Source organism: Arvicanthis niloticus, chromosome 2 (genome assembly GCF_011762505.2).
Source record: "Arvicanthis niloticus isolate mArvNil1 chromosome 2, mArvNil1.pat.X, whole genome shotgun sequence".
Taxonomy (NCBI): Eukaryota; Metazoa; Chordata; class Mammalia; order Rodentia; family Muridae; genus Arvicanthis; species Arvicanthis niloticus.
In genome coordinates this window covers 136685258-136710298 of record NC_047659.1, presented here as the reverse complement: position 1 = coordinate 136710298, position 25041 = coordinate 136685258, and the positions used below count along the sequence as shown (strand labels likewise).

General features: G+C 53.3%; 1 protein-coding gene across 2 annotated transcripts; it reads left to right on the top strand.

Annotated features, from left to right (window-relative positions):
- Nucleotides 1–1997: 1997 nt before the first annotated feature.
- Nucleotides 1998–20324, top strand: Peds1 (plasmanylethanolamine desaturase 1). Of its 2 annotated transcripts, XM_034493948.2 has the most exons (6): nt 1998–2163; nt 9108–9227; nt 16711–16802; nt 17680–17824; nt 18617–18829; nt 19388–20324. In XM_034493948.2, exons 1-6 carry the CDS (start codon nt 2040–2042, stop codon nt 19507–19509), a joined length of 816 nt encoding a protein of 271 aa, XP_034349839.1. In that variant the 5' UTR covers nt 1998–2039; the 3' UTR covers nt 19510–20324. The 2 variants fall into 2 exon arrangements, with proteins under 2 accessions (XP_034349839.1, XP_076786388.1); XM_076930273.1 differs by lacking the exons at nt 1998–2163; nt 9108–9227 and adding an exon at nt 9618–10951.
- Nucleotides 20325–25041: the final 4717 nt, after the last annotated feature.

The window sequence follows — 25041 nt, the reverse complement described above, 5'->3', positions numbered from 1 at the left end:
AAAAAACAACAACAAAAAAAAAACATTTCTATCAGTTCTCATTTCTTTCCCCCTTCCTTGGAGATTACTACCTTTGTGGATAAATATACTTATATCCTCTTTCTCTTTATATAAATTAAAATTTCAGTATACAACTTAATTCAGCCTGATTCAACTTAACTCGACCTAATCTTCCTGCCCCTACTTCCTTTGTGTCATGATGTTGGACTGTGCCTCCATGCCTGGTTCTGACAGAGAGAAAAGAATTTAAACGTAAATCAGATCTTGTCATTCTGCTGCTCAAAATCCTACAGGATGTCATCTGTCAAAATACTTACTGCCAAGCTGGAAGACCTGAGTTTGATCCCCAGGACATGGTCGAAGGAGCAAGACAACTCCCAAGTGTTGCCCTTTGAGTCCCACGTGGACACCACACAAACACACATGCACACAGAGCAAACAAACAAAAAACTGCAGGAAGGGATTTCCCCGTCATTTCCAGCAAATATCAGAGACTCTGCGTAGGACCAAGCTGATGCTCTGTGAATTGAATAACGGTGTGACATAGTTCAGGCTACCTGTCTTGTCTGTCAATCACAATGTGCTGGCCACTGAGATTTCCAGCCCTAATCTACAACCCCAGCCTTTTTGCTAATAGGCACTGTGCAGTTTGGGAGGTTCTGAGGTCCAGCACCAGTACAGCATGTCAGCAGAACCCCTGACACCCCAAATCTAATTGAGCAGTTAATACAAGTGCCAGGCTGTCAACTTCATCGAAACCAGGAAGGACTTGGGCTGCAGCCTGACTCGGCCACCCGAGTGGCTTTTACTTTGAGTAGACATAAGGAGACAGAGAAGGGGCTTGGAACTGACTGAGGATAGAGACCACCCAGGGAAGGAGCACTGGGGGAACGGGAGATAGCCTGGGGAGGCTGGCAGCTGAGAAATATGAAGCTTAAATCTCGGAGAAAAATAAAGATGGAGCCTGGAAAAATTCTTCAGATCTTAAGTTCCTCTGCAGGTCCCTGGTACCTCTCAATTTTGCAGCCTCAGGGTGGAGGCTGTTTATCATCCCTTAAGGACTTTACATAAGCCTTTAGCTCGCTCTTTTTTTTTTGTTGTTTTTGTTTGTTTTTCGAGACAGGGTTTCTCTGTGTAAGCCTGGCTGTCCTGGAACTCACTCTGTAGACCAGGCTGGCCTCGAACTCAGAAATCCACCTGCCTCTGCCTCCCAAGTGCTGGGATTAAAGGCGAGCACCACCACCGCCCGGCGCCTTTAGCTCTCTTAATGCTGATGTCCTAAAGACAGAAGAACATTCGCTGAGCCTGAGTTCATTCTATCCCTACTAAAATTTGTCAGCTGTTGGCCCAGGCAGAGTCCCTGCCCTCAGGGCCTCCTTTCCTGATAGGGAGAAGTTACTCCTGACAAGCGCTGACTAGCGTGAGGGTGATGTCACAGTGACCAGAGGAGGAGGCACCCCAGCTGGTGGTCATGAACGGCCTCTCAACAGGCAGTATTACTTCTTATGTTCTGTGACTGGGTGTTGCAATGTGGCTCAGGCTGGCCTCGAATGCGAGACACTCCTGGGTAGTGAAACGAAACGTAGCGCGTGCAGCCGGTGTGCTGCCCGGTCCAGCAGCTTCCTAGCGAACGCGGGACCTGCAGTCGCCATGCACTCGATAGGCGCTTCGCGGTGCGCACCGAAGTCAAGGTGCAGACCATTGCACGGGCGCGCACTCCCCAGCTCCGGCACAACACACGAGCTCGCGGGGCGCAGCGGGGACGCGCACATCCACCCGGCCTTCCGCGTCCAGCTGCGTCCAGCTGCGACTCCGCCCCCCGGCGCCGCGGTTGGCTGAGGCCCGAAGACCTGCGATTGGCCGGGCGCGGCGCGGGCGCGGGTCCCGATTGGCTGTGACGCGCGGCCCCACCGACGCCCCGCCCCGGTCGCCGCGCCCCGCGCCGGCCAGTCATTGGGCGGCGTGATCTCGCCGCGGTTCCGCGGCCGCCGCCGCCGCAGCCGCAGGCAGAGCGCAGCGGGCGGGCCGGGCGACGGGCCATGGCGGGCGCCGAGGACGCGCCGAGCCGGCAGCCGGAGCTGGACGAGGATGAGACGGCGGAGGGCCGGCGCTGGGGCGCACAGCACGCCGGAGCCCGTGAGCTGGCAGCGCTCTACTCGCCAGGTAGGACGGACGGAGGGCCTGCGATCTGATGGGTGCTCGGCGCCGGGCCCGCCCCGACCGAACCCCAGGCGGTCCGAACGCCTGGACCCTAATCCATCTGATCCCTCTGGATCCGAACCCTGGCTCATTCGAAGCCCCAGGATTCGAACCCTAACCCATCCGGAGTCCACGGATTAGAACCCCAGCCTATTCGAACCTCACTTCAACCCAACCCATCCGAACCCCCACGGATCCGAACCCCAGCCCACCCGAAATGCTGAGATCTAAACTCTACCCAGATCCGAATTCCAGTAGCTCATTTGGACGCCCATGGATTCGAACCCCACTCCATCCGAACCCAAGCCCCATCCTAACCCTGCCCCCATCCCAATCCCAGCTTCCACCCAGAGCGGAACTCCAGGGCTTCCAACTTTGCAAAGAGCACCCTCAGATTTAGGGACCCCAACCAGACTCCTTCCTACTCCAGCCGCGTGAGGCTTTGGGGTTGCAGAGATTTAGAGACAGCCCCAGTGCACCTGCGCATCCGGAGTCCTAGCCCCAGGGCACCTTGGGCAGTTTAGGAACCCCACCCTGGCCTGCCTAGTGTCTCCAGATCCCAATCTAAGGCTTCCGGTTCTCAGTCAGCGGAGCCTTAGACATCTCAGCCTCAGGCACTGCCCTTAGCCACCTAAACTCACACGCAGTCCTAGGACCCTCACGTTAGGATTCGGCACCCTGTGCGTTTTTTCCAAGACCGTGGGTTGCAAACTGACCCCCCACCCCCTTTCTGGAACTATCAGTTCTCCGGCTACTAAAGCCCCGATTTGGATTTCAGCTGAAGAGTATCCCAGGCGCTCTTCCCCCAAGCTCCATCATGGTCCCTGCTTCAGTAGCTGCAGTGAACTTATCCCCTCCCCCTCCCAGTGGGACCGTCAGCCCTCACCTCTTGCTGGTAGATTCTCGGCAGCGACTCAGACCCTATTGAGTCTGGCTATGTCCTCTCCCACACCCACACGCTAGCTGCTCATTAGGACTTTGTGGCATACTCTTGTTCCCCCAACCTTTAACACCACCCGGAGCCCCTCTCCCTGGCTCCACCCCTTCCTCCAAGGCCAGGTCCCCTCTCCGGTTTCTTTGCTCCTTGACTTGCTCTTACCCTAACAAGCTGGCTCCATCCTGTTCCCCAGCTCCCAGGGAGCCTCAGCAATCTCACCACCTGGCTGGGTGTCTCCAGGGGTTGAGGAAATGCCTGTACACTCGAGAGTCAGATGACAGCCTTGAGGCCCCTCTGCCAGGGTGTCTCCAGGGGTTGGCTTTGTTATCCAGCATTCTATCCGATCCCTTGTCTGGGCAGCTACAGGGCACAGCCCTGGCCTGGGTGGGGCTGAGGCCACTACCCGGTTGGCTCCCTGCCCTGGTTGGCATGCATTTGATGCTTTTTGAATTATAAGTGGCACGTGACATAAGTGGCATGTGACATAGGACCATTTGCTTTTCCTCTTTGGGTCCTAGGTCAGTAAGGATTGTCCTCGTCTCTTGTACGTTTCCAGTCTGTATGTGTGGTTTTCCACTTGTCTTGGGTGTTTGGTCTTTTCCGCTGGGTCCTTGGCCCATACCCAAACACCCAGCCTCAGGACCCACTCTCCTTGACGGAGGCTGGTTGGCATTCAGAGTGGTTAACTGGATGGCCTGGGCAGGCCCTCTTCACCTGATCACCCACTGTAATGGCATCCACTGTGTGACTCTAGGCCTGTGTACAAGAGGCCATCCCTGTGATTCACCTGGCCAGCTGCCCTTCCCTGAGCTTGAAGCTAGCCTTGTCTTGCTGGTCCTCAGGAGTATAATCTGGGACTTGAAAATGGAGAGAAGGACTCAGTGGGTGGCTCTGCTGTCCTCACAGCCTACTTTCTACTGACCCCAATTGTCTCCTCTTGCTTTCCCCTGGGGGCCACCTCTCGCCCCTCCTTTATGATAGTACCTGAAGAACAGCCACACAGCTTCAGTCTCCTGGGGCCTTCTTCCCCAACCTAGAGAGGGAAAGACTAGTCAAACTGGTTCCTCCAAGTTCCTCTCAGTAGGTCTCCCTGTCTGTGTCCCCTGAGCTATGTGGTCTTAGAGAGGTGCCCTGACCTGACCTGTAAAAGGATCAAGGCAGCAGGCCTGATGTCTGTTAAGCACCTAATGGTATATTTATTCCAGTCCCTGTCCTCAGCCCTGAGGACAGGCAAGACTTGAGCGGGCATTTTGGTTTAGGGGACAGGCAACCAGCCCCCAAATAATGGCAGTAGAGTTGCAAATGCCACGAAAGCAACAGGGAAATTGTGAGGAGGGGCTTGTCACGGAGAGAGCCTATATTAGGCTCTATTGAAAGGACAGCGTTTGAACACAAAGCTGAAGGGAGGGAGGGCAAGAGCGAAGGGACCTTGAGAGTGTGTGAGGGCCAGAGAACAAGTGGAAAGGCCCTGAGGTGGGAGTGTGCCTGGCACCGTCCTCCACTAAGCACGAGGAGCTTGTGGGCTGGAGCAGAGAGAATTCCCTGAGTCCCAGGACCGAGTTCTTGAGATTCCTGGGGCTGACAGTGGTTTGTCATTTGACAGCTGATAGCGGTAAGTTAACAAAGATGCCATTTACTGAGTATGCAGGCATTTCCCTGCATGCTCCCATGTCACCAGGCCTGTTTACAGTTATGCCCCTGCCGCTGCCACAGAAAGGCTGGTGTGGGTAGGCTGTGCATCTTTGACATCTGGCTTTCAGGGAATCCGTGGCACCCCGGGACCACCCTGTCCATGTCTGTGGAGGCTTAGCATGGGATTGTAGCCCTCCCTGCTCCCGTGGGAGCTGCCCACAGTACCAGGACTGAGATGGTCAGGGTACATTTCTTATTTACCAGCTTTTGCTATGGCTGTAGAAGTTAGCCAGTTCTAGGACAACAGTCCATCCTGTTTGTGGGGTTGGTGGCTGATACAGGGTGTGTGTGTGTGTGTGTGTGTGTGTGTGTCTCCAAGCAAGGTGGCCAGGGTGGGTGGGATAGAAGAGGATGGTCAGGGGTGAGGTGATAGTGACCCTGGCATTGGGCTTAGTTCTGTGTGGTATCAGAGTCACTGAAGGTTTTCCTCAGTGCCCTGCTCTATCTGCCTTTCTCAGCAGTAAGCTGAAGCCAAGCTTGAGAGGGGCCTCATGAGTTTGGTGGGTCCTCCCTCCCACCTTCCTTGGGCAAGGTGACACTCAGAGGAGCCCCCTGCAACCTGCCACGTCATAGGTGCCCCAGATGTAAGGATACAGAGCCTGAAGGGTACGGATCCAACTGTCCATCCGTTTGGACAACTGGAGTGCTCTCTGCCCTGGAGGTGTTTAGGACCACAGGGTAGTGGCCTGACTGTAGGCCTGAAGTTGGACCAAAATGGGCCTGACTGAAGCCATGGCACAGGAGCTTGGAGCCATTGTGGGATCCGTCCCTGGCCAGGCCTGGTCCCACTCGCTGCATTGGGCAGAGCTCTGTCTGTCTCTACCTTAGTCTGACTTTCTCACTGGTCTTTCTCCCTATGGTCTCATCTTTTTATCTCCCTGGTTTCTGCTTCCTTAGTCCATTCATCCCCCTCAGTCTGTCCTACTCTCTCTCTCCCTCCTGTCTGCTCTCTGTGGCACACAGGATCTGATAGCCAGAGGCCAGCACAAGTGTAGGTTACTGGGGCAGGAAGAGGCTTGCCCCATGATGTAGGCGACTCTTCCTCTCTTGCCAGGCTCCACACTCATCCCACACAGGTACCCTGGCCTGCAGGTGCGCACCCAAACCTGAACAGTCACTGCTGCACCTTGGCCCAGTCACCAGCACCTCTTGCTCCAAGCCAGGAACAGGCTTTCAGGTGGAGGCCAGGACACCTGAGTCTTGAGTAAGTAACCCCAACACACACTCTTAATAACCCTTTGATTGTCTCCCCTACCTCCTTAGTCTGTCTTTTTATAAAGTTAGCTCTGTGTAGGTCCTGTGACTTCGTGGGCTTGCCATGTTGGTGGCCTGGGTCCTGACTTAGTTTTTTCGTCTCCCTTGCATCCGGAGGGCCGTCTTAGCCCTCGGAGTGTTGTGAGGTACAGGCCTCATGGTAGCATGTCATGCATGTTTTCTGTAGGTCAGACATGAGGTCCCTTTGCAGCCACACCCAGGTCCAGAGTGAGGGAAGTTTAGAAAAGACTCAGATTTCAAAGCCACTCTGCCCAACAAAGTGAGAACTGGTTGTCCCAGGAACCAGGACAGCATAGACCTACAGTTTCCAGTCAAGGACCCACATCTAACTCTGCCTCAGTTTCCTTGTCTGGGTCTCAGGATTTCAGAGGCTAGCAAGACAGCCCTGAAAGCAGCTGGGAGACTGGTGAACCTGGAACCCCATGACTCTTTAGATGGTGGCTAACTGTCCTGCCTGGAGTGGCGGACAGCCCTGTGTTTTCAGGGCTAACAAAAACTAGGGGTGTATGTGGTTTTAAGTTTAGGTCATGTTTTTAAGAAATAAGAACAAACCTGATCAGAGGGTCCTATTTGCAGCCAAGCCTCATCCCCACATGGTGGGCACCAGCTGATGCCACCATTATCATCATCATTTTAGTCTAAGCCTTGGCTGTGACTCTGCCCGTCTGTCTGTCTGTCTGTCCGTCCGTCCATCCATCCATGCATGGGCACTAGCTATTATCATCATTACTGTCATTGTTTTAGTTTAATCCTTGGCTGTGACTCTGCCCACCTTCTGTCCCTCAGTTCCTATGGGTAAACACCTGGGTCCCCTTCCTCCACCCCTGGGGCTTCCTGCTTCTGAGTCCTGCGCCCTACCCACAAGCAGGAACCGGAAGAGGTAGGCAGACTGGCTCAAAACAAGACTCAGAAACAGCCCAGCTGAGAAGGGAAGGACCAGAAGCCTCAGGCCCACGCCTGCTCTTGTGACCTCTGGGGGCCTTGCCCCTCCTTGGCCTTGATGTCCTCTTTGTAGGGGTGAATGAGCCTTGAGTCCCCGTCTCCCAGCATCAGCCTTTACTTGGGCCAGCTGCTGCCCAGGCACAGGTGAGGTCTAATCGGCCTCCTGTGTAGTGCTGAGTAGAGGACACAGTTATGGTGTGTGACTAGATGTGTTCATCCACACACATTGAGTAAATACCAACTGAGTGCCAGGGCCTGGTGAGGGAGCTTGACAGAGCCCCAGTTCACATTCAGGTAGGGCTATAGCCCTGGGAGGGGAAGGAGGGAGTGTCAGAGAATCACAGAGCAGGAGATAAGGTAGAGCTTTCTTCAGGGGCAAGGAGGGTGGGCAGCAGGCCTGGCTTGGGCCTTCATTAACCCCATACACGAGCTTTCACCAGGACAGCAGTGTGGTAGAGAGAAAGGGGCAAGCACGGTCAGCGGGAGCAAGGCGGGGGGATGGCTGAGAGGAGGCCACAGCATCCCTCTGTGGCTGGCACGCCGAGCTGCCTTGGGCTGTCTCCCTTTTTGCTTTTCGTCTTTAGCCTCTGCTTCTGAGCAGGTTCTGGGTGCCTGGTAACAGTAACTGCTTGGTTGATGTGGAGCACCAGTGATAGTCACATTGTCACACGAAGGGTCTCTGACCTCTGGGACCAGCTGCCTGGGAAACAGGCAGAAGGCTTGCCACTCATGTGAGGTTTATTCCTTTAAAAAAAAAAAATTAAAAATGAGTTGCCAGAAGAAAACACCTTGGTGTGCTATATCAAGGGGATGGCAGCCTCAGGTGGTCTAGAGGCTTGGTTTCTGTACATTTTCCTTCCATTTAGTGTCTATGAGGATTTGTGCACAGCATGGTGTCGTGGAGGTCAGAGGACAGCTCGTAGGAGTTGGCTTTCCTCTTTCATTATGTAGGTCCTGGGGATTGAACAGAGGTCGTCAGGCTTGGCAGCACGTGCCTTTACCCACCCAACCATCTTGCTGGCTCCCTTTATAGGTTTTTGTGTGGTGGGGCCTTAAGCGGCCTAGTACTCAGCTCCTGACACTCCAGTCCCTCCGTGTTTTTTTTTCTCTTTTTAAAAACATTTATACATACTTGCTTTTTATTTATCATGTGTGTGCTTGTGTGTGTCTGGGTGTGCTTGTGGTTGCGTGCTTGGGGGGGGGGTGCAGAGGACAGAGGACAACTTTCAGGAGTCAGTTCTCTCTAGCCCTGTGGGACCCAGGGACTGATCTTAAGTGATCATGCTTAGTGGCAAGCTCTGTTTCCGGCTGAGCGAGCTCGCCGGCCTTTCTTTTTTATTGATATTATCAGCACATTGTACCTCCGTAGAACCTGGCCAGCATAGAAAGGCCATTGGTGGGGTTCTGGCTCGACCCTGGGCCATGGACTCTTGGATGATGTCCAGAATTTTGACACCTCCACCAGTGCCACAAGGAATGACCTGATTGTCCAATAAACTCTATAAACTGATTACATAAAATGGAATTCTCATACCCGAGTCCTCAGATCCTGCTTCTTCTTGGTCACCTGCAGCCTTCTGGAGACCACATTCCTGGCTGGCTGCAGGCATCCAGATGCCAATCCTGGGAGGCCTAATGTCCCCAACACCCTATTTCTCTTTGACCCTGCAGCCAATAGGCTGTGTCCTGCGTCCTGCTGCCTCTGGGCTGGAGGACGCAGCAATAGGCTGGGCAGGCTCTGGATGTCCCCAGGTTGAAGATCAAAGGCCTCTTGCTTCAGATGATCTGGGAACAGATGGTACCAGGAAACCAGTTAAGGGTGTCATTAAGTTACCACAGAAGTCCCCAGAAAGTCTGAAGAGAGACCAGCATTGGGACCCATCTGTCAAAGAACTGGCACTTGCAGGCCCAGCCTTATAGGCACACAACGTGCTCAGTGTCTTGCTTTTGCAAAAGCCCTTTTTCTGAGCCAGTGGTGCTGTCTGTGAAATGGGTGGTTGGGGGTGCTTGGCACAGTCCGCTGCTGCAGTTCAGGCTGTGCCTAAGCCTCCCCTCCCCACAGGCAAGCGCCTCCAGGAGTGGTGTTCCGTGATCCTGTGCTTCAGCCTCATCGCCCACAACTTGGTCCACCTCCTGCTGCTGGCCCGCTGGGAACACACGCCCCTCGTCATCCTGGGTGTTGGTGAGTGCCAGGGCCCCTCTCGGGTTCATTTGCCTTTGTGCACGAGCGAGCGCTGGGAAGTGCTCAGGGCGGTCTTGCATCAGTACCTGCTCATCTTGGAGCATTCAGTCAAGTGACATGGTGACATCACCCCCAGTTCCTGTTCCTTACATTCTTCTTTTGGAGCACTGAAATTCAGCCACCCCTCCCCCGCTCTCCTCTCCCAGCTGTTTTACAGCCCCCCCCCCCCCCCCCCCAGCCCTTCCAGTGTGCTGACCCGGTGGCCACTCCATCTGACAGCCACAACCTCAACTTTTCTCCTTGTTGCTGTTCAGCCGCACTGGCCACTCGGCGCATGCGTGCACGTGCACACACACACACACACACACACACACACACACACACCCCTACTCCTTCCTATGGGGGCCTTTGTACAAGCCCTTTACTGTGCCTGTAGCCCTTCTGAGGACTTCACACTTTTGATCCCCAAGATCTACCGACAGCCACCTGCTTAGGTAGGCCCTCCATGACGGCCCCTCAGAGACAGTCCTGCGGAGTATGGTGGGTGCAAGTCTTTAATCTCAATACCTGGGAGGCAGAAGAAGATCTCCTGTGAACTCCGGGCCAACCAGGGCTACATAGTGACAAGCCCTGCCACATACTATGGACCCGAGGCTACTGGGTCTCCAGCAACTCAGAGTCAGATTGATTGATTGATTGATTGATTGATTGATTGATTGCTATATCTACAGCCTCAGACATGAGCCCTGGTACATGTTAGGTGCCGAGAATTCAGTGAGTTGGATGGTATTTATGGAGTGAGGGTACTGTGTGCTAGGAAGTCCTGGTGTTCCCCTTGGCCAGGCTGACTCCTCTTTATGGGGAACTGGAGGCTAAGAGGAGGGACCTGCAAGACACTTACCCCTTTAACCTGAAGCACATATGGTTGGAATGCCCAGCTGCACTTCCGGTTTCACATGACTCAGTTTCCCTTCCGTCCAGCTGATTGTTCTCTGCCTCAGGTCTTTGTTCTCTTCCTCTCCTTAACCCTCCGGGCTGGCCAAGGGGCTATGGCACCCTTGGTCCTCCTTGGTCCTCCCTGGTCCTCCCTGTGGCTTTGCTGCTCAATCCCGTTAAAAGCATTCTGTCTGCCTAAGCTAATAGTGTACAGCCCTGCTAATCAAGTGGTCTCGCAGGCCAGGGGGAGTTTAGCCTGCTTTGTGATGGAGAGCCCAGGCCCCATCTGCAGGAGTCCCCTGACCCCCTCGTAGGAGTACTCAGCCCAGAGTTAGGAGGCCCCTGCAGCCTCGGCTGCCTTGGCAACCCTGGCTGCAGCACATGTCCTGAACCTTGAGGCTGTGGCAGTGTGGTCTCCTGGGGCTGGAGTTAAGCCAAGAAGATCGAGCCATGCCGAGAGGGCTGGTGATCAGGAAGAAGAGGGAAGGTAACCTTGCTAAGTATCTGCTAGGTCATGCCCTGAGTTGGCCACCTCCCTGGCAGCAATGCTGTCCAGAGCAAGATTCCAGCATTGTCCTCTGCCTACTGGCCCTGGACTTTCTAGCCCCACCCTCCCTGGCCAAGGGTGGGTGGACACCCTGTAGTAGGTCCAGCCCTCATGCCATACAGGCAGGTCACCACCTTCCCTCGCTGCCTGACGCCTGGGTTTCTGCAGCTCCCAGCCCCATCCTTGAAGCCGAGGTGGCCAGCTCTCCCTCAGCACCCAGCTTCTGGACTGATAAGGGCAGGTAATCCCCTGATAGTGGTGTTTACACAACCCTCAATCGATTTAAATAGCCGCCCTGATTTGTCTGTTAACACGCAGGTAGCTGCCGAGGGCACTGTGCCAGCTTGTTTCTATCTCTTCAACGGTTCCCAATGCCCTGGGTAGCCCCGGAAACCAGAGCTTAAACCGAAAGGATTCCAGTTGGTAAAGCCGAGCTTGTGTGATGTAATGCCTGGGAGCTGATCAAGATAAAGCTGTGGCTGTTAACAGCCTGCGGGGAGGAGTTGTCGTGCAGGCTTGAATCTGAGGCAGAGCAGGTGCAAAGGCCCTGAGGCTGCTGTGAGCCTGTGCATCAAAGGAAAGAGATCTGGTGGCCTCTCCCTGAAGTGGGTGGGCAAGTGGGAGAGGACCTTCGGGGTCATGGTCTGGACAGTGAGTTTATCTTGAGTGTTGTGGGGAGTCACTCGTGAACTTCTCATGGGAAGATGGTTTCTGGTGCTAGGACCCAGGGAGCAGGTGCTGAGGGGTTTTTGAGCTCAGAGGAGCTGAGGAATTGAGCTGCTTGAACAACAGTCATGCTGCTGTAGGGGTGAGTGGTGGGTAAGGTAAGGGATTAAATCCATATTTGGTCCAAGAGCCAGTGCAGAAGTAGCCTGGACAGCTGGAGTGAGCACAAGGTGCAGCCTGGGGACTGGGAAAAGCTGAGAGAGTAGCAGGCCTCAGAGAGGGCGCCACCAGAGTCAGCCTGACGGTGCAGCAAAAGGACGTGGCCCTGAAGGTCACTGGTGACCGTGACAAGGACCGTGTGTGGTGATGGGCTGATCGTTCTCTTGGGGAGAGCATGCCGTGGGTCCCTGAAGGAGCAGCTTGGAGACTGAGGAGGGCAGGGATCAGTACTGAGGCCCAGAGGCCATGCTGCCTGAGGCATCTGGACTTGACAAGCCTGAACCATGTGGATGCGCAGGGTCTGTCTACCTAGTCTGCCGGTCTCTCAGCTCCACGAAGCCTTCACAAGTGTTGCCGTGGCTGGATAGAGCCATCTTTGTGCCCTTCCCAGTGTCTGCGGGGAAGGATGGTGACCAGGCCAAAGCTGCTCCCAGGGTGACCCAGCCACCAGCCACCACCAGGGCTGGAACAAAGAGACGTCTGTATCTGCACCCTGCCCCCATTAAAGGAGCCTCATAGGCAACTGAGTGCCCTAGAAACAGCTACCAGGCTGCAGGCATCGAGAGCCATTTCCTCATGTGGTGGGAGACGACACTGTCACCCAGATTACTCCTGATACCAGTGCAGAGCATGTCTCTTTGAGTACCAGGTGCCAGCCATCCAAGAGATGGCAAGACTGAGGCTTACAGAGGGATGTCGGGCTCATGCTACAGGCAGCTGCCAGTGGGGAGCTTGTGCCAGAGCCCGGTGCTCAGCCTGCACCCTTGAAGTTGTTTGGCCAGTTTCTGCTAGTTAAGGGACAGACATCCTCCATGACTCTCACTGCCCAGACCTGGACATGAGGCTGAGTGTGGTCCTTCTTTTTTTTTTTTTTTTTTTTTTTTTTTTTTTTGAGACAGGGTTTCTCTGTGTAGTCCTGGCTGTCCTGGAACTCACTCTGTAGACCAGGCTGGCCTCGAACTCAGAAATCCTCCTGCCTCTGCCTCCCAAGTGCTGGGATCAAAGGCGTGTGCCACCGCCACCTGGAGAGTGTGGTCCTCTTGCCCCCACCCCCACGGTGACCTTGGACAGTCCTCTGCCAGCCTCAGCAGGTCTGAGGCCTCTGGGCAGGTCAGGTGTGATGGGGCCTGTCACTGGAGATGAAGGGAGATTATAGTGTTCATGTTGAGGGTTCTCTTTGATGACCCCAATCTTCTTGTTTCTCCGTCAGAGTGCTGGGTTTACTTGGTAGCTATTTCTGCAGCCCAGGGAACCCAGGGCTTTGTGTGAGAGATTATTATCCTTAGGCCAGTTGGGGTAAGGAATGGTGCAAGGATGCAGGCGTTGAAGCCCGGCACTTGTGCCAGTTAGCGCCCAGTGGGGCTACTCTATGCCATGCTCTGCCATCAATTGCTTGCCTTTAGTTTCATAGCCAGTGTCCCCTTCCAATCCCAGGGTCCCATCTGGGCTAGCACAGTCTGGTGACCTGTCATGGCCTTAATTGACAATCATTAGCCTGTGGTAGTTTCTCAGCCACAGCCCAGGCTGCCTTCCAGTTCTCTGTATAGCCCAGACTGTCCTGGAACTCCCGGTCCTCCAGCCTCAGCCTCCTGAATGCTGGGGGCAGAACTCAGCCCCATACACATACCAGGCAGGCGGTCTCCCTCTGACTCCGCACTGCGATCTTGGCTGCCTTGGGAACACTGGTTAGAATGATTAGGATAGCTTGGAGTCTGGGGTAGCAATGCTCTCCTGGCTCCTTTTAGTATCAGATCAGGTCAGTGCAGCTTGCCACTGTGAGGTCACTTTGCCCTGGACCAGGGAGTACCTTCTGTGTTATTTCCCATGTTACTCCCGCCCCCCCCCCCTTTTGAGACAGTCTCACAGCCTCAATTGAACAGAAGAATGAGGCCTGCACAGTGCACTCCTAACGCCCTTGACGGTGTCAGGTACAGGAGACAGGCTCCCAAAGGCCAGCCTGGCTTGGCTTTCTAATGCTGCACTGCTGTGTTCTGATCACAGAGGATTAACTGCCCAGGCCAGTTCAGGGGAAGGAGCTTAACCACACAAACCTGGCCTTGGTCCACAAGGACTAACAAAGTCGACGCACTGAAGTCCAGCGCACTCTAGTTTAAAAGCAAAATTGCCAATCACAAAAATGAAAAGAAAAGAAAAAGGGGGACATTTTTTTATGGTGTCAAACAGAAGTCAGGCATAATAGTAAGTGCCCTTAATCCCAGGACTCGGGAAGCAGAAGATGGGGAGCTCTGAGTTTGAAGCCAGTTTGGTTCACATAGCAAGTTCTAGGCTAGCCAAGGTCACCTCAGAATAAATAAATACAGCGTCAGCATTGGGGCTGGATAGATAGCTCAGTGGATAAAATGCTTGCTGTATAAGTGTGCAGAGCTGAGTTCGCATCCTAGCACCCATATAGAAGAAATCCAAGTGTGTATAGCAGCCTGCCTATAATCCCAGCCCTTAGGAGGTGGAGACAGGATCCCTAGGGCAAGCTGGCTTGCTGGACCAGCCAAAGCTGCAAGCTTTGTGTTCAGCCAGAGGTCAGCAGCTAGAGAGCCTAGAGGAACCCTAGTGTCACTGTCTGCCAGGGTATGTTCTCACACCTGTCACCCCCATCCTTGACAGGCTGAGACAGGAGGATCAGAGAAGTTCAGGGCCAGCCAGGGCTGCATGAGTCTCAAAAACACAAGGTCTCTGCTGTCCACGGCCCAAGGGTTGGGGGAATCCGTGAGCACATAGGCTTCTCCATGAATAAGCAATACGGCCAGGGCTCAGGAAAGGTCCAGTGAGGGCTGTCTGTGTGCACTGCACCAGATAATGGCACAGGACTCAGCAGCAAAAAAGGAAGTGAGTGACTCCAGATGAGCTAGCCCAGTGAAGCAAGCCAACCCCAAAATACTTACAAACAAGGTATTACAATACCATCCCGTCACCCCTCACCCCCTGTGCTGACTGACACATTGCCTGTGCTCACCCTGGGATGTTGGCAGGATTGAGCCATAGCAAGAGAGACTGACGGCCTTCCTGGCTAGCTCTGTATAGAAGGTTTGCCGGCCCCTTAGATTCCACATGGAGAAGCCCCGTGGTGACCTTGGATGGTCAGAGGTACAGCCTTGACCCACATAAGCCTGCACAGCAGTATGTGCAGGTTAGGTACAGTTCTAACCAGACTCCAGCCATCCTGGGGAGGGAAGAAATGGTCCCATCCACACCTGAGCCCAACATTCAGGACAAGCCTAGCCTTGGAGTCCCTGCCATTCTCTGCCACAGACATCTAGTGTTCCCCGGTTTGTCAGGACGGTAGTGTTTAAATCTGTCGCTGACCAGGGATACTGAGAGACCTCTGGAAGGATGCTGAGCCCAAATGAGGCAAGAGGTGTAGCAGTGTGGTTAGTTACAGACAGGGCGCCACCCCTCCCTTGCTTAGAGGCAATGTGTCTACACCATTCGCAGTGTGCAATGCATGCTTCCCTGATGTCTCAGACCTACTGGGTGCCAGAAAGCAGCAAGTCCTCTTCCTGGCACTGTCTTCACTGAGCAACAGGACTGCCTAGCGCTAAGCAGTGGGGCCCTCCTGTCCCCGGCCTCCCACCAGCTGCTCTGCCACACCGCCTGTGTTTGGATGGGTGAATAGAGAGATGGGTGGGTAGGTGGGTGGAGGCATGAATGGATGGTGAGCGGGCGGATATTAGGTAGGAGGTGGATGGGTGCATGGTGGGTAGGTGGGTGGACAGGTGAATGGACAGGTACCACTGGCTTCTAAAAACTTACCCTCAGCAGCTGCCTTTAAACAGATTGGACACTAGAACTCCATTCCCACAGTATGCCGCATCCTTTCTCCTGTCTCCTGGGTTGTAGTCTCACTCCCTAGGGAGACATCCAGAGGTTCTCACCCACAGTCCTCATGGCACCCCAAGGCCCTGTCAGTGTGAGTCCTAAGGGGGCAAGAGGCATTGCAATTCAGAAACTGGGCCTCAGACAACCAGTTTACAGTGAGAAACTGCAGGGCCGGGGAGCAGAGGGCAGAGGCCTGCACAGATCCTCATGCCCTGCTACCTTCATGGGTCAGCTCTGAGGGCCTGTGTGCCAATCACTACCTCATGCGACACTGAGCTCATTGATGTCGAAGAGTCAAAGTCCAGCCTTAAACCAGAGCCCACAGTGCCAAGGCCAGAAAACTGCAAAAGACAGGTGTGCTCGAGGGAAGTGACAGAAAGTGGGAGGAAGCCCTCAGATACCCGGGTGATTCAGGTCTCAGGAAGGGTCCTAAGCAGCCTGGGAACTGCATCCTGGAAAGGGAGGGTGTTCCAGGCAGAGAGGAACAGTGAGGGGAGGGTGGGGGACACTGCTGCTCACTCTGCCTCAGTTTCCCCATGCGTACGTGGATCCAGCTGCGCCACTGCCATGCGTTTGACTTGGGCTCAGTACCTCTCCCCCAGCCTGTGGGTCACCTCTGTCGAGTAAGCTAGATGCTGGAAGTGACCGAGGCCACAGGCAGAGCGTGTGAGCTGCTGCGACAGCACCTGATAAATAGTCACCACTGCCCAACAAGAAGAAAATGGGACACAGAGATGTTAAGTAACACGCACGATGTCACACAGCTCATGCGTGATGGAGGTGGGGATACAGTCCAGAGCTAACCTGTGGTGACTGTGCCGGGGTGGGGGTGGGGCTACCCCAAGCTAGTTCTGAGCAGATTGAAAGCAAAGGGAAAGCTCAAAGGATGGAGTCCAAGATAAAAGCCAGGAAGGGTGGGTAGGATGGAGGTGTAATTACGAGTAAGGAACTGCTTTTGTTTGCTGTAGCCCAGGCTAGCCTCAAATTCTGGATCCTTCTGCCTCAGCCTCCCGGGTGCTGGGATTCTAGGCAGCTCAGCTGAGTCCTTTTTAAAAACGCCTAGTCCAGGAAGGCGATTATGCCCCCATGTCAGTGGGTGAATCTGCTCTGTGCAGACCAGACCTAGAGATGTTATGCAGAGCCTCTGTCCACTGGGCGGGGCCCGGATGCTTTGTAATGAATGAACAAATGAGTAAACAAGATTGGAGGGGCAGCCCCTGACAGGAGGGAGGGGCCGTCTCCACATGCCCCTGCCTTGGCTCACACTCTCGATGCTCACAGTTGCAGGGGCTCTCGTCGCTGACTTCCTGTCCGGCCTGGTACATTGGGGTGCTGACACGTGGGGCTCTGTGGATCTGCCCATTGTCGGGAAGGTGCGTAGGCCAGGCTGTGTGACTGTCCCAGGGTTAGTCCCCTAACCCCTCAGAGCCTCATCTACCCACATACAATGCTGTGTTTTGGAAACTGGACTGGGGATCGATCGCTGTGGTTGGTAACAGCACAGGAGGGCGGGTCGGAGAGCCTCCTGGAATCTTCCCTCAAGTCAGGGCCAGTCCTGTGCTTGCATGTAAGCTGTCAGTGAGGCTTTTGGGTTATGCAGAAAATTGAATCCAAACTGGCTTCATTGGGCAAGGATTCTGACTCAGTCAGTGCTAAGTTAAAGCCACGCTGAGCTGGGGCAACCACCTTTTCAGAACGGGCTCTCCACCTCTGGTTTCTGCTTTCGCCTGCTAAGTACCAACCTCCACTTTTGGCTGCCTAGAGAATTCTTTCCCCTAGTGGCAGCCAAACTCTCAGCACCTCATCCCATTGGTCCAGCTGGTATTGCACTGCCCGTAATTCCTGCCAGAGAGATGGATGGGCTCTGGTTAGCCATTCCTGGGTCTGTGCTCACCCAGGCCAGGCTCCATTTAACAGCATGAACTAAGAGCCTGGAGGCTTCTCCCAGAAGCAGGAGCTTAAGGGCCAGACAGACAGAACCCCATTTGTTTTTGTGGGGCCTCTTCACCTGCTTCAGGGTAGAGGTTGTCTCTAAGATCCTCCCAGTATGGCTGGGGAAACTGAGGCCCAGAAGGACTGAGAAAGATCCCCATCAGTGTTTTGAAGCCATCTTGGATGGCAGCCTACAAGACCGCCCCAGGCAGGGTCTGTGTGGTGGGGTAGAGGTTGGGAAGCTCCAGGAGCAGGGTCTGGAGGGCACCGCCTGCCCTCAGCTGACTGGGAGGCTACACCTGTTCCCTGCCCACCCAGGCTTTCATCCGGCCATTCCGGGAGCACCACATTGACCCCACAGCCATCACAAGGCACGACTTCATCGAGACCAATGGGGACAACTGCCTGGTGACGCTGCTGCCACTGCTGAACATGGCCTACAAGTTCCGGACCCAGAGCCCAGGTGAGACCTGCAGCTGGGGCTCCTCAGAGTGTACATCAGGGACAGAGGCCCTGGGGAGGCTTTGGGGTATGAGTGGGTGTCACATGACATTTGAAGTATTCTCCATTAGCATGTAAAAGTTGGGCAGTTAGCCTAAGAGTGAATTCCGCCCGCAGTGCCCATTTCTTAATTCCACAGCTATCTGGCCCACCGCTGGGCATCAGGTGAGGAAAAGCCAGAACTTCTGGTAGTTGGTGACATCTCCCTTTGGGAGAAACAGAGGATCTGCCAGGGATGGGGTACTGCTGTGCCCACCCTTACCGACAGTCTCCCAATAACCCCTTCTCCATAGACCCACCTCCTACCTCTCCCCATCCCGTGAGCCAGAAGCTAGCAGGTGAAGGCCTCCAAAGGCCTATGGCTTTGCTTTCTTCCAAGGTGAACCTTGCAGAGCTGCTGCACCCTAGAAACCCACAGGGCCCTACAGAGCCTGAATCCCTGTCCCAGACTCTGCCTGCCTCTCTTGCTCTGTAGATGTCTTCCATCAAGAGACACTCCCCTGAGTACATGAGTGTCCTCAAGTCCTGCTTCAGAGAACCTGACCCAGAGTCCCTGCCCACACAACCCACAAGTGTCAGCAGGAATCAGAACCCAGCCCCAGTTGGCTGTAGAGCCCACACTCTTAGCCAATCCCTGACTGCTCCTAAATCCGAAGACTTGATGGTAGCAGCTGAGGGGTCCCTGGGCGCCCTGGCACAGGAGCTGGCCAGCCAGTGGGGCAGCTGCAAAGGTTCCATGCCCTTGCCCCCGCAGAGACCTTGGAGCAGCTATACCCCTGGGAATGCTTCGTCTTCTGCCTGACCATCTTTGGCACCTTCACCAACCAGATCCACAAGTGGTCGCACACGTACTTAGGGCTGCCATGCTGGGTCACCGTCCTGCAGGACTGGCACGTGATCCTGCCAAGGAAACACCATCGCATCCACCACGTGGCGCCCCATGAAACATACTTCTGTATCACCACAGGTGGGTGTTGCCATCCCCAGGGTCAGGAGGGTGAGAGGGAATACAGCCTTGGCCTACCTAGTGTTCTCAGAACACACCTTCACTGAGCTGCTACTGTGTGCAAGCACTCTCCTAGGTCAGGACATGAACACACCAAAGCCCCTCCCTACCTCAAGCTCTTGTGACTCCAGACACTCACTCAGCCAACAGTTTACTCAGTGCCTGTTTACTGGCCTGGGCTTAGACTCTAAGTGAATAAAACAGACAGAATGCCTTGTAATTGCCAGGTAGAATGACACACACCTTTAGTCCCAGCACAGAGGCAGGTGGATCTCTGAGTTTGCAGCCAGCCTGGTCTACAGAGTGAGTTCCAGGACAGCCAGGGCTACACAGAGAACCTTGTCTTGAAAAACCAGGAAAAAAAAAAAAAAAAAAAAAAAAAGAATTCTAGTGGTTGGGGGAGGCTGAGGGAGGGACCCAAGCCCCATGTGAGGGAGGTCTCTCTGTGTCTCACCTTCTTCTGCCTGTCCCCAAGCAGACTGGCCCTTCTCACTAGCGTCTTGACTGTGTCTGCTGCAGGCTGGCTCAACTACCCCCTAGAGGTTATAGGCTTCTGGCGGCGCCTGGAGGACCTCATCCAAGGCCTGACAGGTGAGAAGCCGAGAGCAGACGACATGAAATGGGCCCAGAAGATCAAGTAGCATGTCCAGACTCTTGGTTGCCAACCTTCCTGAACCTGAACTGAAGCCATCTGCCAAATCCCGGCGTCTCTGAGCTACTCCAGTGAAGAGAAGTCCCCTGGGCTGGGCCCGGGCACCCCTAGCCCACCCCCAGTGACACAGAATACTTGAGCCACCAAGTTTTCCTTTCCTCTTCTTTTCTTTCCTTGGGCCTTTCTGGCCACTGAGCTGCTCCAAGGCCAAGCCTGACTGCAGAGGGGAGCCTGGTCCTGCTGGCCAGCCCCATCCTGTGCATCTGCTCCGCGCGCCTGCTCCCTGGCCGGTGTAGGGTCACTGATACACGTGGTCTGTCTCAGTGACCCAGAGAGCCCCCAGAAGACGTAAATGTCCCTGGATCATGATCCTCTGTCAGCCCTGCAGTCCCACCCCAGAGGCCTAGGTGGGTGGGCCACCCCAACTGCCACCCAAGGGAGGCAGAGCTGGGTATGGGTCAGGGCAGATGGCAAGGAAAGGCCAGAATGTCCTGCCCACATGCGGATACTCTCCCTCCCCCTAGTTCTTCTGTCCATGTGTCCAGCCACATCTGAGGTCTCCCTGTGGAGACATCTTCATGGGCACAGCTCTTGTGAAGGGCTTGGTCATTTGGGGAGGGGACACTGTCCCTTCTGGCCAGAGTGTCAGAGGAGGAAGAATAAGGCTTTTTTTATTTGGATTTTTTTTTTAAAGGTGCTTGCTTGTCAATGTAAATAATAGAAAGCCTTAATATCTTTCTGTAACATGGAGTAATATTTTAATGTCATGTTTTGAATGTATATAATATATTTATAACAAAGGAAGCATCTCCGTAACTCTGGTTGATGTGTGGTGTGGTGTATCCGGATGGTTGCATAGAGGGAGGTAGCCCTGGTCTGAGGGGGGTTGGGGGGGCTTTGTCCCCTGATAGAAGTGTCGTTGTCTAGATTTATGTATTTTATGTCTTGTTTATGTGTGTATGTGTACCACATGTGTGCCTGGTGCCCACAGAGGTCACAAGAGAGCATTGGAATCCTGGATCTGAAGTTACTGATGACTGAGACGCTGTGGGTGCTGGGTAAAAACCAGGTCTTCTTAAGTGCTCTTAACCAGGGCGCCATCTCTCCAGTCCTGAATTTTTTTTTTTTTTTAAGGCAATGTATCATATACTCAAAGTGACCTCACACTCCTTATATAACCAAGGCTGACCTAGAATTCCTGATCCCTGTACCCTCCCAAGTGCGGGGATCACAGGTGTGTGCCACCTTTCACAAGACTTTTCACCTAGATTGTGCTAGAGCAGTGCTGGTTGTCCTGTTCCAGAATTCCTTGAGAAGTCATTGGCACCTGGTGTGTGCCATGGCTCTGGCCTGGACTCAGACCACCAGACTGACTGTGGGAGCTGATCTAGGAAAAAACACAATAAATACAAAAAAAGAAAATACTGCAGTTTCTTTATTATAATTTTTTTTGTTTTAATTTTTTGTTCTTTCAAGAGGCAAGGGTCTCAGTATATAGCCCTGGCTGTCCTGGAACTTGCTCTGTAGACCAGGCTGGCCTTGAACTGCCGAGATCTGCCTGCCTCTGCCTCCCGAGTGCTGGGGTCAAAGCATGTACCACCATGCCCAGCTCACAATGTGGTTTCACGAGGTCATCTGTGAAAAGCTACTAATGAAGCAGCCTTGGAGAAGCAGGGCAGAGGCTGCTGGGGCAGGAGGCCATTTGAACAGGGAGCTGGAGGAGGGGCAGAGGCAGCCTGGGTTGAACAGAATAGGCCTTTTCGTGGGACAGCATGTACAGAGGTTAGATGCTTGGGTGATCAGCAGGAACAGCACAGAACAGGGGGGAAGTGAGGAGAGCTGCAGCTGTCTCGAGGCCTCCTGCCACCTGATGGATATTTCAAAAGTTTTTTATTTATTTATTTATTTATTTATTGGTTTTTCGAGACAGGGTTTCTCTGTATAGCCTTGGCTGTCCTGGAACTCACTCTGTAGACCAGGCTGGCCTCGAACTCAGAAATCCGCCTGCCTCTGCCTCCCAAGTGCTGGGATTAAAGGCGTGCGCCACCACCGCCCAGCAAAAGTTTATTTTTTGAACAAGTACTTCCAAGGCACCAGAATTTAATAGTGAACATATATTCTGGTGTGGCTCTAGTCAGGATGAATTCTGTGGCTCCAGGCATGGTGATCCAAGCCTGTAATCCCAACACTTAGGAGGTGAGGGCAGGAAGATTATAGAGGTTCAAGGTCATCTTTGGCTGCATGACAAGTTTGAAGCCAACCTGGCCTATATAAGAATCTGTCTTCATTAAGAAATAAACAACAGCCGGGCAGTGGTGGCGCACGCCTTTAATCCCAGCACTTGGGAGGCAGAGGCAGGCGGATTTCTGAGTTCGAGGCCAGCCTGGTCTACAAAGTGAGTTCCAGGACAGCCAGGACAAAACAGAGAAACCCTGTCTCGAAAAAAACCAAAACAAAAAAAAAAAAAAAAGAAAAAGAAAGAAAGAGAGAGAGAAAATAAACAACAAAACACCCCTAGGCTACTTTCTGCAATATTAACAAAGGAGGAGGGGATGGTTGTTGAGGACACCAAATGACAATAATCTGAAAAACATTTAAGATATGTGTATGTACACACACATAAGAAGGTGCACTTATAGGCCAGGAGAGGGAGCTAAGTCAACCAAGTCCTTTGAGGTGGGGTAGTTTCCTGAATCTGAAGCTGGTCTTTTTTTTGTCTGGGATGTTTCCTGGTAGGCCACAACCATCTTGTGTCTTACCTCTCTCAGATCTGGGGCTAATGGTACTCACGGGACACCCAGTTTATTAATGCGAACCGCACGTCGATTCTGGTCCTAGGGATGATTGCTCGGTGAGTGATTTTTAACTGCTGAGTCGTGTCTGAAGCATTTATTGGTCAAACATCACCCAGCACTTTATGATCCTTAAGGTTAGCCAACACTGGCCACTACAGCCAAGACCAGTGAAGAGGTGGGTGTTAGCATTCATCAGTCCATTAGGGATAGGAGATGAGGCCAGGCCTGGAGGCAAGAGCCTATGACGCTAGCTATTCTGGAACCAAGACCAGCCTGCTTGGTACTTCAACAAGTGCCTCAAAAGTAAAAAGAGGCCTGGTTGAAATAAGGGTGTCTCTAGAGCGCATGCCCAGGAGGTGGGCGGAGGGAGCCAGGGTTTAGGCGGCTTGTGCTGCCATCTGGTGACAGCTGGGTCAGTGGCGTACATTGGCAAGCATGGGTTTAGAGTGGACTTAGGTCAGGCATTGTCCCTGCCCACCTCTTTTGATGGGATCTAGGTATGTGCCTCTTCCCACCTGTAACTCCCATCACCTCAGATGAAACCCAAACCTCCCAGATCTCCCTCAAAATGGTGCAGACCATGAGCTGTAGGTAGGAAGACTAGCAGGGTCCCGTCCAGTCCACCAGGTTTTCCGAGGCTCAAGAGCATTCTCCAAATGACATTGGGCGAAGATCGGGTATGTTTCACAACACAGTGTTCAGTGTCATTGTAAACTGCATCTGTGGTTTGTTCCAGCCATGCATTTCCTCCCAGCTTTAAGTGGGTGGGTGTGTGCAGCAAAGGCCAGACAGCCTGCAACGCCTAAGGTACTCTATACAGAAGAGTACTCTTTGCAGAAGTGGCTTGAAGGCCGGATGCAGCCTGAGATTTCAGTTTCCCAAGCCCCCAGTTTCTCAAGGCACATACGACATGCTCCTCTGTGTGTGTGTGTGTGTGTGTGTGTGTGTGTGTGTGTGTGTGATTTTTGTTGTTGTTGTTTTGAAATAGGGTTCCACTCTGCAGGCCTGGTTGGCCTCAAACTTAGAGAAATCTACTTGATTCTGCAGGATGCTGGGATTGAAGGTGTATATCACCACATCTGGCCATGGTGGGGGTGGGTTACTTCAGGAGCGAACTTTGATCCTCTGAAAGGGTAGCCCCTCAAAGGCCATCACTTTGATAAGACTGTGATGTCTGGTATGTAAACACAGGAGTCTGCCTGCCGGCCCCCCGCTTCTCCCTCTCTAAAAAGACCTCACAAATGAACAACTGGGTGGATCGCCACCCTCCCTTTTCTCACAGAACATCTTTTAGAGAAGATTATGTTTGATGATCAGAAGATTCCTTAGTTCTATTTAGAGCTGTGTATGTAATACTCCAATTTAAAAATAAACCAGTCTTGGGGGCTGGGAGATGGCTCAGCAGTTAAAAGCACTGGCTGCTCTTCCAGAAACCCTGGCTTTGATTCCCAGAAGCTCAATCCTTGGTAACTCCAGTCCCAGGGAACCTCCCCTGCCCTGTGTCAGCACTGATCCTGCGCCCTCTTCTGGCCTCCATGGGTACTGCATGCACATGGCGCATAGCCATACATGTAGGCAAACACCCACACATATAAAGTATGGGTGGAGAACGAACCAGTCTTGTTTTTGAGAGTTTTCTTGTAGTCCTGGCTGGCCTTGAATTCAGAGCAGTCCTCATTTATCTGATTTTCAAGTACGGGGATTATAGAATGTGCTGCCACATTGCAGGCCATCTGTACAGTTATATGTAGTATATGCAGCAAAGGGGTGTGAGTGTGTATGTGTGTGTGTGTGTGTGTGTGTGTGTGTGTGTGTGTGTGCAGGTGCATACACAAGTGCATGTGTGTGTGCCACAGGTCAATGTCAGGTGTCTTCCTTTCTCTGCCCACCTTATTTTTTGAGACCAGATATCTCTCAGACTGTTCAGGACCCAGGGGTGCTTCTTTCTGGGTCCCCCCAATGCTGGAATTACAGGCATGCTGGCTTTGTGTATGGGTGCTGGGGGTTGCCCTCACTCCGGTCCTGGTGTTTACAGAGCAAGCACTTTCTGAACTCAGCCATTTTCCCATAACCACCTTCGTTCTTCAGACCCACCCACTGGTCATGGGATGAGATCTTCTTCAGGCTCAGGGACTACAAACTATATTCCAGTGCGGCAAGGACCTTAGCTTTGCTCTTGAGTGCCAAATGCTCTTGGGCATCAGGGTCAGTTCCTAGGAAAGGCCAAGGGTGTTTGTGCTTTCCATTTTAACCGATTCCTCCCAGGCTGTCTCCTGTCTCCGAGGCCATTTCCCCACACCCTGCCAGCTTGGGGTGCTATCGATCAGGAATCAGTTCTCTGCCCATTTGATAGGTGCTTGAATTTGCATTTCCCCAACTGTATTTCTCAGACTCTGAAATGTCCTGGGCCTAAGAGATGCCCTGATTTCCCAGATGCTCCCACTGTAAAATATGCATTTTAAACTACAGAAATAGATTCATCGGTCCCTGTGAATTTATCAAGTGTTCACATTCCTCATGACCGTTTTCCTGGAAGACGGTGGTTAATCCTTTTGAAGGACGGGGGAGGTGTTGAGAAAGTCTTACTCGTAAGGATGCAGTCCAAGCTGAATACGTCCAACTCAGTGTGTAGGCAAGGTTGGCCTCGGAGTCACTGTGATCCTTCTGCCTCAGCCTCCTGAGTAGTGGGGTTACAGATGTGAAGCACTGCACCCTGTGTAATGGTC

Excerpts from the sequence above, each read along its gene's own strand:
- Peds1 (XM_034493948.2), top strand. The coding sequence starts at position 2,040 with ATGGCGGGCGCCGAGGACGCGCCGAGCCGGCAGCCGGAGCTGGACGAG. Across the intron at positions 9,228-16,710 it reads CCTCGTCATCCTGGGTGTTG|TTGCAGGGGCTCTCGTCGCT; the intron begins GTGAGTGCCAGG and ends CGATGCTCACAG. Across the intron at positions 17,825-18,616 it reads GTTCCGGACCCAGAGCCCAG|AGACCTTGGAGCAGCTATAC; the intron begins GTGAGACCTGCA and ends TTGCCCCCGCAG.